General features: G+C 56.8%; 1 protein-coding gene across 1 annotated transcript; it reads left to right on the top strand.

The window, feature by feature from the left end:
• The first annotated feature begins 2,884 nt into the window (after positions 1-2,884).
• XIRP1 (xin actin binding repeat containing 1) lies at positions 2,885-8,407 on the top strand. The gene has a single exon (XM_004419534.3). The coding sequence runs from the start codon at positions 2,885-2,887 to the stop codon at positions 8,405-8,407; it is 5,523 nt and encodes a 1,840-aa protein (XP_004419591.1).
• Positions 8,408-17,035: the final 8,628 nt, after the last annotated feature.

Genomic DNA, 17,035 nt, shown 5'->3' with positions numbered 1-17,035 from the left:
GCTGAGGAAGGAGGTTGAGGGGCCATGCGTCTGGATATAGGTGAATGGAGGGGTCTCTGATATAGAGATTCCATGAGGAAGTTAAGGAAGAGTTAGCGTGAGCCCCACAGGAGCTCTCAGAGTGGCTGCCATAGGCCTGAGGCCCGCAGAAGGGACAGGTTCTTGCCAGTCTGGCATAATCCAGAAAGGCTTTCAGAAGGAGGTGGCCTGGAGTTGTGATTTTTAAAATACAGGATGGCGCTCCTCAGGCTTCAGGGCTTCCTGCCAGGGAAGCCCCAGGTAGGCCCAGTGTCTGGAGGAAAGAGGGATGGAAGAGGGGTGGGAAGACATGGGGACTGGTGGGTGGTAAGCAGGCCCGACCCCGCATTACTAGGACAAGCCCCATGCCCAGCTGTTGTGGGGAAAGTCTTGGCATGTCTGACCCCAAGATGTCTCCCCAGGACTGGCTTGACCCCAGCTGCCCACATATCATGGCCTAGGACCTAGAGTGGGATGTAGACTCTGCCCCAGGGGGAAAGCCCTTGGGGCAGATCTGGGGGGCTCAAGGTGAGGAGACCAGATCCGAGTCTGCCCAGATGTGGAGATGCGTGGAAGGGACTGGGTCAAGGAGGAGCAGACCTGGGGGCAAAGGCAGGGTCACCCTGAAAGGCTGGCCCAGCCCTAGGAGGCCAAGCTCTGGGACAATTCTTGGGGCTCAGGCCCCCATCCTAAGTCTGGTCCCCGCTCTGAATTCTGCCCTCATCCCACCCCATCCCTGCCCTCTAGAAAATTAAACTCCAAGAGTCTCAGGCCAGGCAAGGGCAGGGGTGTGTCAAGGGTCGGGAAATCTGCTTCAGGCCTTGCCACTGCCCTGCAGAGCCTCTAGGACAGCTCCTCTCCCCTCTTCGGGCCTCAGTTTCCTGCCTGAACAATGAGGGGGTTAGGTTCAGTGACCTCCGAGGGTCCTTGGGTCTGACATCCCTAGACTTGGTGATTGTAAGAATTTGTGACCATAGCAGGGATTCTGGAGATTCCTAGGGGTGGGGGTGGGGTGGAGCTGGTGGCCTGTACGTACCATCTGCTCAGGCCACACGGGCGGTGACAGGACAGGGGGGAGGTGGGGACAGGCATGGTTTCGTTTGGCAGAGGGTCCTCCTCAGAACTCAGAGACAAGGACCCACCCAGAGCACGTGATGAGACTCGGGCTGCAGGTTTTAGAGTCCACACTCCTCAGGGCTCCTATGTCTTTGGTGGACCTGCTGGGGTGGGGGTGGGGCAAGCAGGTCTCAGTTTCCCCCTCTTCTGAGGTAGCCACAAGGAGGATATCCTGCCCCTCACCTGCTGCCAGTGTCCCTGCACCTCCCCCCACCCCCAGGCCCCTTTGGTCAGAGGAGAGTTCCAGGCCCCAGCACGGGTCATCTTACAGGCCAGGGGCCTGACGCCAGCTCAGGAGGCTGGGGCAGGATCAAGGAGCCCAGGGTAGAGAAGGAGATGAGGGGGGCCAAGGCGCCCGGGGTCCCACAGGCTGAGCCCGAGCCTCCCTCCCGAGCCTAGGGCTGCTCTGCTGAGGCCAGGACCTCGCTATATTTAGCACCGAGCGTGGAGCAGAGCAGTGGGTCAGGGGCAGCGGGAGGGGGGACGTGCTTCTCATTCCTTCACTACTGGCCTCTGGGGACTGTTAGTACACCTGTCACAAGACAGATAAGACACACAGAGGACAGAGACCAGAGAAGGGCTTGAGGGGTGGGAGGACATTGAGGTGGGGTGGGGCGAGCTGGCGGGAGGCTGCGCCTTGGTGGAAGCGATTGCCGCAAAGAGGGAGAAAGAAGGGACGTGCAGGAGACTCGGCCAGCTGCACACGGTGGGGACGAGTCTCCACGAGCAAGGGTCAGGGCTATCTCTGCAGAAAGGCCCTCGGTCCCACTGCCTTCCCTCCCTGTCAGTGTCGCCCTCACACTCTCCTGAGGTGCCTGCTGGGGAACAGAGGGGCACGTAGCCAGTAGTAGAGCTTCATACCCCCACCCTCTCATTTCTTGGGAGCCAGGCCCCAAATAGGGTGTAGTAACCCCGAGCCAGCATTGCCTGCCACTCATTCACCAAGATCTGACTCTTTCTGGTCTTCAGTTTTCTCATCTGTAACTAGGAGTGGTTGGGCTCGAAGACCTTTGAAATCCCCCAGCTCAGACCTTCTGAGTCTTGCCTTATGGCACAGAAAACCCCTAATCTGGGATTCAGAATCTGGCTCTGCCTAACCATGAGATATCTGGGAACAACTGCCCCTCGCAGAGCTGTGACCACCTCTGCTACCGCATGGGCTGCTGGCTCCTGCTTGCCTGCCTGGGCCTGGGAAAGGTCGGAGAGTGAGTTGAGAGCCAAGAGGTGAAGGTTGGGCAAGACTTCCCGTGAAAGTGGCAAGTGCGCCCTCTGGTGCTATGAAAGGGTATTTCTTCTCCATGGAAGTGGTCACCAATTTAGGCACCCCAGGCCACTCACTTGGGAGTTCACCAGGGAAAACTGATTTTGGCAAAGGAAGGTGAGGATGGAGCATGTCCACTTTGCCCGCCAGAGGTTTGGGCATCCCTGTGGGGCTGAAGGACAGAGCTTCAAGGGCAACAGCAGTGCCCTGCTTACTCCCTAGCAACCCAGGTGACTCTGGGGAAGCCGGGACCCACCTTGATGGACGGCTCCCTATGCCCTAAGTTCAAGACTTGTCATACACCAACCATGCAGGTGGCAGAAGGAGACCGTGGTGAGGTCTGGAGAGGGAGGGGGTCTCTAAGTACATGTCACCACAGGGCTACTCTGGCCCTGGGCCCTGCTTCCTGCTATTTCTCCCAGCAACTAGCCCCCATCCCACCTAAGGCTCCCAGCCCCATCCTAATCTCTGCCCCTTCTCCTCAGGAGGATGGCCAAAGCCCAGACACAGGCAGCCCCCACATCAGCCATCCCCACGGCAACTGCAGCGGACCTCCCTCTCCCCCAACCCCCAGCCCTGGAGGATCTGCCACCACCACCACCCAAGGAGTCCTTCTCCAAGTTCCACCAGCAGCGGCAAGCTAATGAGCTCCGCCGCCTCTACAAGCACATCCATCCTGAGCTCCGCAAGAACCTGGCCGAGGCCGTGGCTGAAGACCTGGCCGAGGTCCTGAGTTCTGAGGAGCCCACCGAGGGTGACGTCCAGTGCATGCGCTGGATCTTTGAGAACTGGCGGCTGGACGCCATTGGGGACCGTGAGAAGCCACCTGCCAAGGAGCCCGTGCCCGGCGGCGACGTCCAGGCCACCTCTCGAAAGTTTGAGGAAGGCTCCTTTGCCAACGGCATAGACCAGGAGCCAGCTGGACCTCAGCCATCCAGAGGGGATGTTCGTGCCGCCCGCTGGCTATTTGAGACAAAGCCGCTGGATGAGCTGACGGGCCAGGCTGAGGCACCTGAGGCTACAGTGAAGGAGCCTGCAGCCAGCGGAGATGTCCAGGGTACCAGGATGCTCTTTGAAACGCGGCCGCTGGACCACCTGGGCTCCCGCCCCTCCATCCAGGAGCAGAGCCCCTTGGAGCTGCGCTCAGAGATCCAGGAGCTGAAAGGTGATGTGAAGAAGACAGTGAAGCTGTTCCAAACGGAGCCGCTGTGTGCTATCCAGGACGCAGAGGGAGCCATCCATGAGGTCAAGGCTGCCTGCCGGGAGGAGATCCAAAGCAATGCAGTGAGGACCGCTCGCTGGCTCTTTGAGACCCAACCTCTGGATGCCATCAACCGGGACCCCAGCCAGGTGCGGGTGATCCGGGGGATCTCCCTGGAGGAAGGGGCCCGGCCTGATGTCAGTGCAACTCGCTGGATCTTTGAGACACAGCCCCTGGATGCCATCCGGGAGATCTTGGTGGATGAGAAGGACTTCCAGCCGTCCCCAGACCTTATCCCTCCTGGTCCAGATGTTCAGCATCAGCGGCATCTATTTGAGACCCAAGCGCTAGACACTCTAAAGGGAGAAGAGGAGGCTGGAACAGAGGTCCCACCCAAAGAGGAAGTGGTCCCTGGTGATGTCCGCTCCACCCTGTGGCTATTTGAGACAAAGCCCCTGGACACTCTCAGAGACAACATCCAAGTGGGTCACCTGCAGCGGGTGGGTCCCCAGGAGGGTGAGGGGCTCATGTATGAGCGTCCATCCAGTGATGGCTCCTCCCCACAGTCCCTTTCTCAGAGTGCCCCCCAGAGGGATGGGGTGAAGGGGGATGTGAAGACCTTCAAGAACCTTTTTGAGACCCTTCCCCTGGACAGCATCGGGCAGGGTGAGCCTTTGGCCCATAGGAGTGTGAATGGAGCAGAAGGAACTGATTCTGCTGGGCAGTCTCAGGACATAGGGTCCCCAGTGTACGCCATGCAGGATGGTAAAGGCCTCCTCCACGCCCTGACCTCTGTCAGCAGAGAGCAGGTAGTCGGAGGTGACGTGCAGGGCTACAGGTGGATGTTTGAGACACGGCCCTTAGACCAACTGGGCCGAAACCCCAGTACTGTCGATGTGGTTCGGGGCATCACCCGGCAGGAGGTGGTGGCTGGAGACGTGCGCACTGCTCGGTGGCTCTTTGAGACCCAGCCCCTAGAGGTGATCCACCAACGGGAGCAGCAGGAACGACAGGTAGAAGAAGGAAAGAGTCAGACAGGTCCCCAGCCTGAGGCACCCCTAAAGGGTGACGTGCAGACCATCCGGTGGTTGTTTGAGACATGCCCAATGAGTGAGCTGGCAGAGAAGCAAGGGTCAGAGGTCACACATCCCACAACTAAGGCCAAGGAAAGGTCCTGCACCTGGATGTTCGTGCCCCAACCCCTGGACAGGCCAGAAGGTTCCTGGGAGCAGCACCTGCAGGTTAGCCAGGTCCAGGCTGGGGAAAGACAGACAGACAGACATGTCTTTGAGACTGAGCCTCTGCAGGCCTCAGGCCGTCCTTGCGGAAGAGGGCCTGTACGATACTGCAGCCGAGTGGAGATCCCTTCAGGGCAGGTGTCTCGTCAGAAGGAGGTTTTCCAGGCCCTGGAGGCAGGCAAGAGGGAAGATGAGGGATGCAGAGTAATCCCTGAGCCCATCCCTGCTGGCTCTGTGCACAAGTTCACCTGGCTCTTTGAGAATTGCCCCATGGGCTCCCTGGCAGCTGAGAGCATCCGAGGGGACAACCTCCAAGAAGAGCAGCCTGCAGGCCCCTCAGCCAACAGGGTGCTGGAGAGGCAGAAGACTGCAGCTGAGGGGACCCTGCGGACTCTGCATGCCACGCCTGGCATTCTGCACCACGGAGGAATCCTCATGGAAGCCCGAGGGCAGGGGGAGCTCTGCCTTGCCAAGTATGTGCTCCCAGGCCCAGGGCAGGGAGGCCCCCATATACGGAAGGAGGAGCTGGTGTCTGGCGAGCTTCCCAGGATTGTCCGCCAAGTGCTGCGCCGGCCGGACGTGGACCAGCAGGGGCTGTTGGTGCAGGAGGACCCAGCGGGCCAGCTCCGGCTCAAGCCGCTGAGGCTGCCAGCTCCAGGCAGCAGCGGGACCGTCGAAGATATGGACCCTGAGTTCCAGCAGTTGCTGGCTTGTGGCCTGGGGACCTCGGTGGCGAGGACAGGGCTGGTGATGCAGGAGACAGAGCAGGGCCTGGTCTCACTGACCGCCTACTCCCTGCAGCCCAGGCTAACCGGCAGGGCCCCTGAGAGGAGCAGTGTGCAGCTGCTGGCCAGCTGCATAGACAAAGGAGACCTGAGTGGCCTGCACAGTCTGCGGTGGGAGCCACCAGCTGACCCAAGTCCAGTGCCAGCCAGCGAGGGGGCCCAGAAGCTGCCCCTGACTGAGAGCATCATTCATGTTCCCCCACTGGACCCCAGTATGGGGGTGGGGCATCTGAGAGGCCGGGGGGCTACCCCCTGCCCACCACAGGCCATTGGAAAGGCAGTCCCTCTGGCTGGGGAAGAAAAGCAGGAAGACCGTTGCACTGGGCAGAAAGGGATGGCAGCTTTGAGAAAGTCAGAAGGAGCCACAACTACACCCCCAGGGCCCGGGACCCCAGACCCCCAGGCCGCCATGCAGAGTCTGCGAATGGCAACAGCCAAGGCCCAAAGCCTGCAGCAGCAAGTTGTGAACAAGCACAAGCAGGGCCCCACCCCTGGAGCCACCTCCAAGCCCTTCCAGGATGGTCTTCGGCAAGCACCGGCCACGGCCACTGTGGCTGCCCAGAGCAACACCAGCCCGATGGCTGGAGGTGACCCCAGGATGCCAGCAGTCCCCAGAAAGGTCAGTGGGGAACAGAAAGCACTGCCTGGAGGGCTGCCGGAGGGGTGGGTGACTATTCAGGACGGCATCTACACTGCTCACCCCGTGAGGACCTTTGACCCACCTGGGGGTGTCCAGCCTTCTGTGGGGGAACCCCTGCCAAGGGGTAAGGAGACTGCCCTCTCGGCCCAGGCTCCCAGCACACTCTTGGAAGGCCCCGGTCAGAGTCTTGCGCCAGGGCAGGAGGAGCCTGGGGGCTGCACACGGAGGGCCTGGGGGCCTCCAGAGAAGGCCATGGCAGGAATAGGCCCAGGGGGCCTCCAAGCTGCAAAGACCACCCTGAAGGCTGACCCTTTAGCTCACCACACTCTGGCCTCTGGGCCTCGGTCCACAGGTTCCAGCCTGCACTCCCATAATGCCTCTGTTCCTCCTCCTCCTCTCCCAGCTGCTGTGACAGGACCTGACTTCCCAGCCCAACCCCGCCATGATGAGGACTCCGTCCGCCAGGCCTCAGAGCCTCTGCACGACCCCCTTCTCCATTCCCACAACAGCCCTGCTGGCCAGAGACCCCCTGGGGAATCACAGACAAAGACATCAAAACTGGAGCCCACCATGCCCCCAAGGAAGAAGCCCCAGCTGCCCCCCAAGCCTGCACATCTAAGCCAGATCCCCCCTCCTCAGAGGCTGCCCAGGCCCTCAGCTCTGTCTCCCGGCTGCTCCAAGGAGGTGGGGCGAGGAGAACACAGACAAGGTGATAGAGACGCAGCCATCCTTCGGCCAGCCAAGGTCCCCACCACTGCGGGCCAGGGCCCCGTATCTCTGGCAGGATGCCCCGATGGACAGAGCCAGCCCAGCCCCCAACGTGGCCCCAGCACTGCGGCGCCCAAGCCCACCAAGAGTCAGGCTCCGGGCAGCAATAGCCAGAGCCCTGAGCGCCCCAAGCTCTCGGCTCTCAGCAGTGACCCCACCTCACCGCAGAAGAGCCCCAGCCCTCCAGGAGAGAAGCCCATGGAAGGTTCCCAGCCAGGGGCCCCTGAGAGCCCTGAGATTCTGCAGGGAAGCCAGCAAGAGCTCCAGGGCCTCCTGAACCAGGTACAAGCCTTGGAGAAGGAGGCCGAAAGCAGCGTGGATGTGCGGGCACTGCGGAGGCTCTTTGAGGCTGTGCCCCAGCTGAGAGAGGCCTCTCAGGTTCCTGCTGCCCCCTGCAAGCCCGAGGCCTCGGTGGAGCAGGCTTTTGGGGAGCTGACAAAGGTCAGCACAGAAGTGGCCCGGCTGAAGGAACAGACCCTGGCCAGGCTGCTGGACATTGAGGAGGCTGTGCACAAGGCCCTTAGCTCCATGTCTAGCCTCCAGCCTGAGGCTAACGCCAAGGGCCGTTCCCAAGGACCCCCAAAGGACCACAGTGCCCACAAGGTCAGTGTCATGGACAGCAGTAGAGCCAGGCCCAACAGCTCAGGCCAAGAGGTCAGGGGTCAAACTGCAGTCAAGAGCCAAACCAAGGTTACATGCCATGCTGAGGTCCAGAGTCAGGCCAAGGTCAGAAATCACACAGAGGCCAGAGGTCAAACAGCCTCAACTGCCCCTTCCACCAGGGGGCTGGAGACATTGAGAGAAGATTCAGGCCTCCCTCGAGTCAAGTGTCCCAGCAGAGATTCACCCTCCTCCCCAACCTTCATCTCCATCGAGTCGGCCACAAGGAAGCTTCCAGAGGCTCCCAGCCCCAAGGGCAGCCCCGATGTCTCGATGAAAACCACACACCTGGCCCAGGATGTGGGCCAGGCCCTGCTCCACCAGAAAGGTATCCAGGATGAGGTCAAGAAGAAGGAGGTCACCCAGTGCTCTGGACAGCCCGAGCCTGCCCCTGCCTCAGCCAGCCCCATGCCCACCGGGCGGCAGAAGAGTGTTGTGAAGCTGCAGACGGGGTCGGGTGGCTCCCACCACTATGGAGCCATGAGAAGCGTGACTGAGCAATATGAGGGGGTGGACCATTGCAGGAACACAGTCCTCACATCCTCCACCACTGTCACGGAGCAGGCAGAGCCGCCCAGGGGCTCAGGCCCCCACCTTGGACCCCACACCTCCCCCTTGTTGCGACAGTTCCTGCGCAGCCCAGCCGCCCTCAGCGGGGGTCTGGCAGAAGCCGGGATGGTGCGCGTCCCCTGCGGCCACTCCCAGCCAGCTGCCCAGTGAGCCCTACTGCCTCCCACCACAGCCTCCCACCCATTACTGGGGCGCCTCCCTCCAGGGCCCTGGGACTGAGGTGGGTGCCTACCTCCTGCGCACATGAGGCCAGGACCAAGCAGAAAGGGCCTCTTTGGAGACTTGCGGGCAGTTTCCCTTTCGTCGGTTCCATCAATAGGCCCAGTTCTTACAAAATGGGAGAAGAAAGGTTGGGAAGAGGCCCAAGGAGTAGCCCAGGCATGGAAGTAGGATGGGGGCTCACAATTGCTTGTAGAGGGTGTAATACGTACAGACACACGTGCCCCTCACACAGGCCTGGCCCACAGGCTGACAAGCACGAATCTGCATGCCACTGCCTGAGACAGAGCCCCTGAGCGACCCTCCACCCTCAGCCTTTATGTCTTCTATTATGAGTCGAAGTCTTCTCAGTCATCTGCTCCTTAATTCCTGGAGCAGACGGGGCCGACTAGACAGGGGATTTGTTGGTCTCTGGGATTGGTCTGAGGGCTCCAGAAAGGGCCCTGCTGCAGCCCCTTCATCACCATCTCCATCGGCCTGCTGGTCACCCTGGCAGCCCACAGGTCACACAGACAAGGGTGGCAATCAGCAATGTCCCTAGAAGCCGCCTCTCCACCCACACCGCCCCACGCTCTGCACAGTCTGAATAAACCCATTTTATTCTCTCCTCTGCGTGTCTGACTATTTGTGCATCTGTTCCAGAGTCTGGGTTCCCACTGTGGGGGAAAAACAGCCACACCTCCAGGTGCCCGTTTTCCTGGCAACAGTGGTGTTGGAAGGCTCTGAAAAGCCACACCTTCTTCTGCCACTTTGGCTGGGACCCAGAAAGGCCTGCCCACTCCCCTCTTCTCCTCGCTTCCCTCGCCCACCCACACACACACAGACCGCTGCCCCTCCACCTCTGGCCTCCCCTTCTGGAGGTTCTTGGACATCTTCCTGGAGTGGAATCTGACCAGAATCTTGCTCCAGAGTGGGAGAGCAGCCCAGTCAGGCCTGGGAAGGAGGGAGAGCCTCACACCAGAAGGCCGGTGGCCAAGATGGCTGGGCCACTTTTCTCTGCTCAGGCGAGGTGCTGTGTGCAGAGCAGGGGCTCCTGGGAAGGGGGTGCACAGATCCCAGCCTGGAGAACCAGAACAATTTGATGAAGAGCTCTTTTTACTCTTTCTTTCAAAAAGCATTGAGCACCTGCTGCAGGCCAGGCCTGTTCTAGGCAGCAGGGACACAGAGGTGAGGTCTAATGGCGTCCTGCTCTCAGGGAACTCACTTTCTAGAATTAGGAGACAGAGAGACAATGAATAAACAGGAAAAATCGGATCAGGAATAAGGGCAATGCACCTGACTAGGCCATCTGCCCACTCTGGGGTAGGAGTCTTAACGTGACCATGACAGGTGATTGCCTTAGGGGATGTGGCCAAGGCAGACCTCTCTAAAGAAAAAAAAAATCTCACCTGAGATCTGAATAACAAAGAGCCAGTTCTGTGAAAATCAGGGTAGGTGCATGCTGGGCAGAGGCAAGAGCAGAGGCAGAAACCCAGAGGTGGGGATAAGTTTAGCTCCTGGATTTCCTGGATACCCCTTTGCAGGAAGGGGCTGTAGCACTTCGCTTCAGCTGAACAGGTATGCTCTTATCCTCGGGGGCTCAGCCTCCTCACTGCCTGCTCAGCTGATGTGGGTGGGTTCCCCTAGGGCAGCAGAGTTCTGACCTGGAAGAAGCCCATCTCTTGTGGAAGACTGTGGTGTGTGGGAGCAATTAAGATATCAAATGTACCCACCTGAGCCTGACACCCACTTCTCACTGGGCCCCTCGCCACACGTCCCCCTCCCCTGCCCTCTGTGGGCCCTCACTGGATTACAAGTCCCAGCAGGTGATAGCACGACTGTTCTCAGTGTTCTCATCTGTAAAGTAGGCACAATTGTAGTATCTACTATTGTGAAGATTAAGTGAATTAATACGTGTAAAGGGCCTGGAGCTATGCCTAGCATCTGGAATTCAGTGATGTTCACTTTTAGTGTTATTGTAACTACCAGTTTTAATATATCTCCTTTCTCACCTCCAGTTGGAGTCCCTGTCTTGTTCATCTCAGTATCTCCAGGGCTTATCACAAGTGCCTAGAAGGCACTCCACGAATGTCAAATAAACGAAAGCATAGATGAAGGAAATGATTGAGTGAATTCACTGAGTCACCCAGCTAACATTTATTGAGCACCTACTTCAGCCAGGTTTGTTCGAGTAGCTGAGAATATTGCTGATCACGGCAGAATTTATCCTTAACGTCGTGGAACTTAGGTTTAAAGAGGGAAGACAACATATTAGAAGCAGATAAGATAATTTTAGTAAGGGGCGATACTGTGAAGGAAATAAAAACGAGGTCAGTCCACGAGAAGAGTGTCGGCAGTTACTCTAGTTTGGGTGGTGGGGAAGGCATCTCTGCGGAAGTGACCTGAAAGACAGAAGAGCCAGTCCTAATGGCTGGGGGCAGCGTCCTACGGGGAAGAGTGGGGAGACGCAGGTGGATGGGTGGTGAGCGCGCCGACGGCAGCGTGCACCAAGGAGAGCAGCGGCCGCTCGGTGAGGCCTAGCCGGGTGCGCGGCACACCTGCTGCCACACCTGCTGCCGAGCCCCTGGCTCCGCCTCACCGGCTGCGAGGAAGGGGGCGGGGCTTCAGCGGGGCCCGTCGGCGGAAGGCGGAGCGCGCCGCGCCCAGGCCCCGCCCCCAGAGCGGAGCGGAGGGGCGCGTTCCCCCCGCCGTCGCCAAGGTGACGATGACGTCACCGGGCCGCCGGGTTCGTAATGTTCGGGTGGCGGCGGCCGTTGCCGGGAAACGCCATGCGGGCGCGCCGCCGGTACTGGCTCTGCGCGGCGGATGCCGGACGCCAGTACGCGCCGTCCTGGTAGACGCTTGCTCGTAGCCTCCCTCCAGGATTCCAGCGGGATGCCGGGTTCCGGTCCTCACTGCGTCTGTGTCCCTAGTTTGTCCACCAGTCCCCATCTTCTCCGCCATCACCCTGCCTCAGGCCCCCATCCATCCCCCCCTTCCTGGACCACGGCCATAGCCTCCCAAGTGGTCTTCCTCCCTTCCCCCGTCTGTCCTTACAGTCTGTCACCCACCTCTCAGCCAAAGCTCTTATCAAGAGTTTTCCAGACCAAGTCACTCCTGTGTAATACCCTCCACTGGCTTCCCAGCTCACTCAGTCTGAAATCTAACTCTTCTCAGCGGCCTGTAAGACCAGAATGATTTGCCTCTCTGCCTTCCTCTCCAACTTCGTTGCCCCCACTCTCCTCCCCACATCCCCCTAGATACACTGGCGTTCTTGATCTTCACAGAACACACCAAGCTGATTCCTGCCTCAGGGGCTTTGCACTTGCTGTACCTTCTGCCTGGAAGTCTCTCTCCCAGATCTTGAGCGGTTTGGCTGCTTCTCACTCAGATTCCAGTTCAAATGTCTCTCCAGAAAGCCTTTCCTGATCCATACCTCCCCTGCCTATCCCCCACCCCCACCCCCACCCCACCCCACCCCCATCTAAAGAAGACTTCCTCCAAGTTAGCAAGCTATTTTATGTTTTCCTGAGGATCTATCACAATATGAAATTATCTTGCTCATGTATTTGTTTGTTTATTGTCAGTGTTCTAGATACTATTTCTGCATAGTAAACCACCTCAAATTTAGTAGTTTAAACAGCAACCATTTTATGATGCTCATGAATTCTGTGGGTCAGGAATTTGGACAGAACACAGTGGGGATGGATGTCTCTGTGCCATGATGTGTGGGGCCTCAGCTGTGAAGTCAGCAAGGCTGGGGGTGTCTTGACAGCTAGAGTCTAGAAACATCTAAAGAATCACTCACACTCACTTGTCTGGCAGTTGATGCTGGCTGTTGGCTGGGACCTCAGCTGGGATGTCAGCCAGAACACATGTGCATGGCCTCTCCATGTGGGCTGGGTCTCATCACAGCATAGCAGTCTGGAGCTGGACTTCCTACATTTCATCTCAAAGCTCCAAAGGCATGTGTCCCAACTAACAAGAGAGAAGCTGCATTGCCTCTTAATGACATAGCCTCAGAAGTCACACAAAATCATTTCTGCTGCATTCTGTTGGGTACAAGTGAGTCACAAGTCTGCCTAGATCAAATGGAAGTGGTATTAGACACCACCTTTTGATGAAGAAGAGGCAAAGTTCTAGAAGAACATGTGGCCATTTTAGAAAGTGCCATCTCCACAGTCAAGGCTTCCCTCACTAGAATCACCTCCATGCAAACCACTTCTCGTTTGTTTACTGTTGCATATCCAGTGCCTGGAATGGTGCAAAAGCACATAGTAGGTGCTCAGTCCAAGTTTTAGAGTAAATAAATGAAAGTTTGTCTTTCAAGGAGTCGTTCGAGCCCGGCTCTTCTCCCTGTAAGTGTATTTCCTGCCCCAGACCTTGATCTTGGCCTGGTCTGCTCTGGAGGAAGCCCAATGTTTGCATTGGAAGGTGGGAGTCAAGAGTCAAGTCTAGTTTTTTGTTTTGTTTTGTTTTCTGGCAGAGGAGTGGGGGGTGGGGACAAGGAAAGGGCAGTTATTGGGGATTGAGAAATGTGTAGCCAAATGAGGTTCTGGAACAGTATTCTACTGTAAGGGGTGTTGAAAACCCAGTCTGTTTTTTCTCATTCTGAACTCTGGAAATGCCCAGGTGAGGGCTGTGGTTTTGTCCTCTGGGCCATGGGGAGCAGGAGAGTGGCCCAGTGGGAATGGAGCTTTGGAGAGGTGCCTCGGGCAGCAGAGAGGGGGTTGGAATGCCTATTAGGAGCCACTGTAGAGATCTGGGCACGAGGAGGCCCTGAAGCCGCCCACGTGCTTGTTAAGGTAGGCAAATTCTCCCTGCTTTGTGATTGGGGAGGGACCTTCCATTTGATCTTCCCAAAGTGCTGAAGCACTTAACAGTTTCTCCTCTTGTTTTCTCCTTTCCCATGAGGGGCTGTGGCAGAGGGACAAGCCAGAGAAGTCAGCCCAGGGTGCTCCCTGCCCCACGCCCTCACATCAGTCTGCTGCAGCTTCCCAAATCCCTCTTCTTTCCCCTCCCTTTCATCCTCACTGTTGCTCGAGAGAGTTCGAATGTCATATCGCAGCAACAGCCATCCCAATGCTCTCCCCGCCTCCACCCCAAACTGTCATTTGTCCAGTCCAGCCCTGCAGTGGCTCCTCACGGCCTCCACAATAAAATCCACGCTCCTTAGGTCATTCAAGGCCCTTCTTGTGCAGCTGCTGCCTGTGTTTATAACCTCTCTCCATCCACTCCCCCATGAGAATCGTACCTTCTAGGGGCTTCAATGTTCTATCCAGGCTGTGTCACACCACCCTGGCTTGGCCCAGGGCCAGCTTACCCACTGTGCACAGCAGGCCTGGAGCCTCGGACTCACACTAATTTTAGGGGCCCATGAAAATGTTTTAACTTCTTTTAAAATCAGAAGGAAAAAAAAAGAACTTTTAGGTAGAAGAAAATGCTTTAATATATAATATTAACATATCTGTCTTTATACCACCACACTTGTAAAATATATTTTTCATTATTTCCTTATGGAGGAAGGAGCCCAGAAGGCAGAAGTGTCTGGGGCCTACAAAAGTCATAATGCAACCCTGGTTTTGCTTATGCTGTGCTCCCCTGATTTTCCAAGACTTGGTCTTGAAGACTCAGCTCTGAGACAACCTCTTGAAGGAAGCAAAAACCAGTGTACTTCTTTGACCTTGCAACCTTATACAGCTTTGTAGCTTGGAAAAGCCGGTTGTAACCTTTCGGTTTGGTGCGTCTCTCTCCCATTATACTGCTAGTACCTGCGAATCAGTACGTTTTCTCCATCTCGGTACCTGCTCCCCACCTGTGGCAAAGCTGCCAAGTTAGATGTCAAGCTAACTTCCAAAGAAAACTCGGGCAGAGGCTCACCTAGGGGCACTTGGGAATCGCCCCCTGATCCCAACCCAGAAGCAATGGGGACTGGGGTCTGCGCCCAGAGCCACCCGCGTCCGGGGCAGGGGCGCGCGTGAGCCCGGCTCCTGGCCGCGGGGGCGGGTACTGGAGTCTCGCTGGCGGCAGCTCAGCCACACGCCCTGCCAGCTCCCCCCGTCCCTGATCGGAAGAAGGAAGCTGGCTCTGTGACTCTCTGTTTCTTCTTCTCCAACAGCTCCGCCACGCCCCCTTACGACGCACCCCCTTCCTTCCCCCCCCCCCCCCCCCCCCGTTAGGTTTCTTACGAAAACGTGCCGCTGAGAATTCCCAGAAGGTCCCGGATGTGAAGTCACTGGCGTGAGGTCACTGAGCCTGGTTCCAGGAATCAGAAACTTGTGGGGGAGGAAGGAACGTGCAGAAAATGAGGGAGCGAGTGGAGCCGTGGGTGCTGTCGGCCCCCGCCTGGTTCTGCTGGGTCCCAGGCTCTCCAGCCGGCTCTCAGCCAGGCTGTTCTGACCCCAGGAGAGGTTCCTAGGAAAAAGATGCTTCACTCTTCCCATAGTGTAGAAATGCCAGTTAGACACCAATATACCGATCCGATCCATGTTAACCAAGATCAAAAAGTCTGAGACTGCACGATGGTGGAGCAGGTGAGGAAAGACGAGTCTTTTTCCACTGTTGGGGGAGGCGGAGTGGAGGTAGGAAGAGCTGGCTGGGCCTTCGAGTTTGGAGAACAACTTGGCAATATGATCAGAATTTTAAATGAACAAGCCCTTTGACCTAACCAATTGTGCACACAGGGATTTATCCCACAGACATGAATACAAAGATAACTGCACAAGGTGGTTCATGGCAGCATTGTTTGAAATACCAAAGATTGGAACCCACCTAAAGGTCCATCCGTAGGGAACTGGTTAAAAAATCACATGGTCCTTCTGGACCCGGGAATACTATGCCTGTGGGAAAGGATGAGGCAGTTCTTTATGAGCCAAATGTCCAAGATATAGTGTTAGGTGAACACAACCACAGAGCATCCTCCAAACTCCTGTCTGTGCTCCCCATTGTGGTGATGTTTTTGAAGAGGTTATTCATTTAACAAATGTATATTGAGCACCTACCAAGTACCAGGTACATTGAAGACGCTGGGGTTACAGCAGTGAACAAACAGATGGAGGTGCTGATTCATGTGGCTTAGGGGTGGAAGTCCACAAATGAAATGCATTAGGTGTGCATATGTGCTGTGAAGGAAAATGAGAGCAAAGAGTTTACAAAACGTTGGAGGCTGTGCTATTTTAGATGGGATGGTCAGAGATGGCCTCTTAGACAAGTTGGCATTTGAGCAGAGAATGAGGTGAGAGAGCTTCAAATATCTGTCAGGTAGAGGGCATAGAAGGTGCAAAGGCCCTGAGGCAGGACTTTACTTGGTATGTGGGGAGGCCAGTGTGGCTGACGCAGAATGAGCAAGGGGCAGAGTGGTAGAAGGGGGTGTAGCCAGGTTGGGAAGGTGAGGGAGGAGGACCATGTAGGTCCTTGTAGGGGCTTTGGCTTTTATAGTAAGATGGGAAGCCAGTGAAGGGTCTTGAGCAAAGATCTGACTTAAGCTTTATTAGGTCACTCTGGCTGCTGAGTAGAGACAGATGACAGGGCACAAGAATGGAATCGGGGAGCCCAGGAGGAGGCTGTTGCAATAATCCAGGTGAGACACAATGGTGGCTGGACCAGAGTGGTAGAAACTGTCAAGCAGCGAGGTGCTTCTGGATCTATTTTGGTCACAGTGCTGATAGAATTTGCTGATAGACCAGATGTGACTGTGAAAGAAGAGTAAAGAGTGATTGAGTCACTGCAAGCATGGAGTTGTCATCACCAGGAGAGGGAAGACTGTGGGAGGAGTGGTTTTAGGGAGTGGGGTGAGGAATCAGTCGTCTGAGCTGCTTACGTGGGTCAGGAGTTCAGGGGTGATAGAAATAGGAGAGCTGTTTGGGATGTAGCAGAGAGGGTCCCAGAGGGAAACAGCTGGCACACTGGGATTGAGGCATTTGAGAAAGGTCTAATAGAAGGACTCTTCACAGAAAGTAGGAGGGGATAGAGAAACCTGGAGGACCATGTAGGACCCCAGGGCTAGTAGCAATGGGGACTTAACCATCCACAGTTCTGAAGGGGTTGGGGGAGGGAGTTGCTGGAACCTGGGGACAGAGAGAGCCAAGTGGAGAGGACAACATCCAAACTTATGTGATTTCATTCAAGGACGGGGATTTATTTTTGATATACAAGTTTGAATGTTGCCAACTGACAGGCGCTGTTGAGTGTCGGTGGAGGAGTGCAGCCAGTCTCTCCTACAGGCGGAACATATATCCTGATCTCGCTCTCCTCCCTCCCTCCGAACTCATGGCTGTGTTGGCCAGTGGTCAAAGCCCATGGGAAGCCAGAGGGCAAGGGAGCCCATTGAGGTAGCTCACACGGGGCAGTCCCCAGGCACAGAGCTGGGAGGAGAAGGGTGGAGAGGGGGTCTGGAGCAGCGAATGGAAGGATGAAAGCTGCCCCAGAGTGGAGGTCAGTGGTGAAGACGATATGCAAAGCCATGGCTGGAGAAGGGGCCATGTAGGGAGTGGATATAGATAGAAAAGGGGCAGAGGTTGCTGCCCTGGGGCCTTCTGATATTTAGAGATTGAGAGATAAAAACAGAACCAGGAAAAGATC

The sequence above is a fragment of the Ceratotherium simum genome, chromosome 5 (assembly GCF_057802395.1).
Source record: "Ceratotherium simum simum isolate JZ-2026a chromosome 5, ASM5780239v1, whole genome shotgun sequence".
Lineage (NCBI taxonomy): Eukaryota > Metazoa > Chordata > Mammalia > Perissodactyla > Rhinocerotidae > Ceratotherium > Ceratotherium simum.
This window is presented reverse-complemented; position numbering and strand designations above follow the sequence as displayed.

What these genes read in the sequence shown, in the direction of transcription:
- XIRP1 (XM_004419534.3), top strand. Translation starts at nt 2,885, where the DNA reads ATGGCCAAAGCCCAGACACAGGCAGCCCCCACATCAGCCATCCCCACG.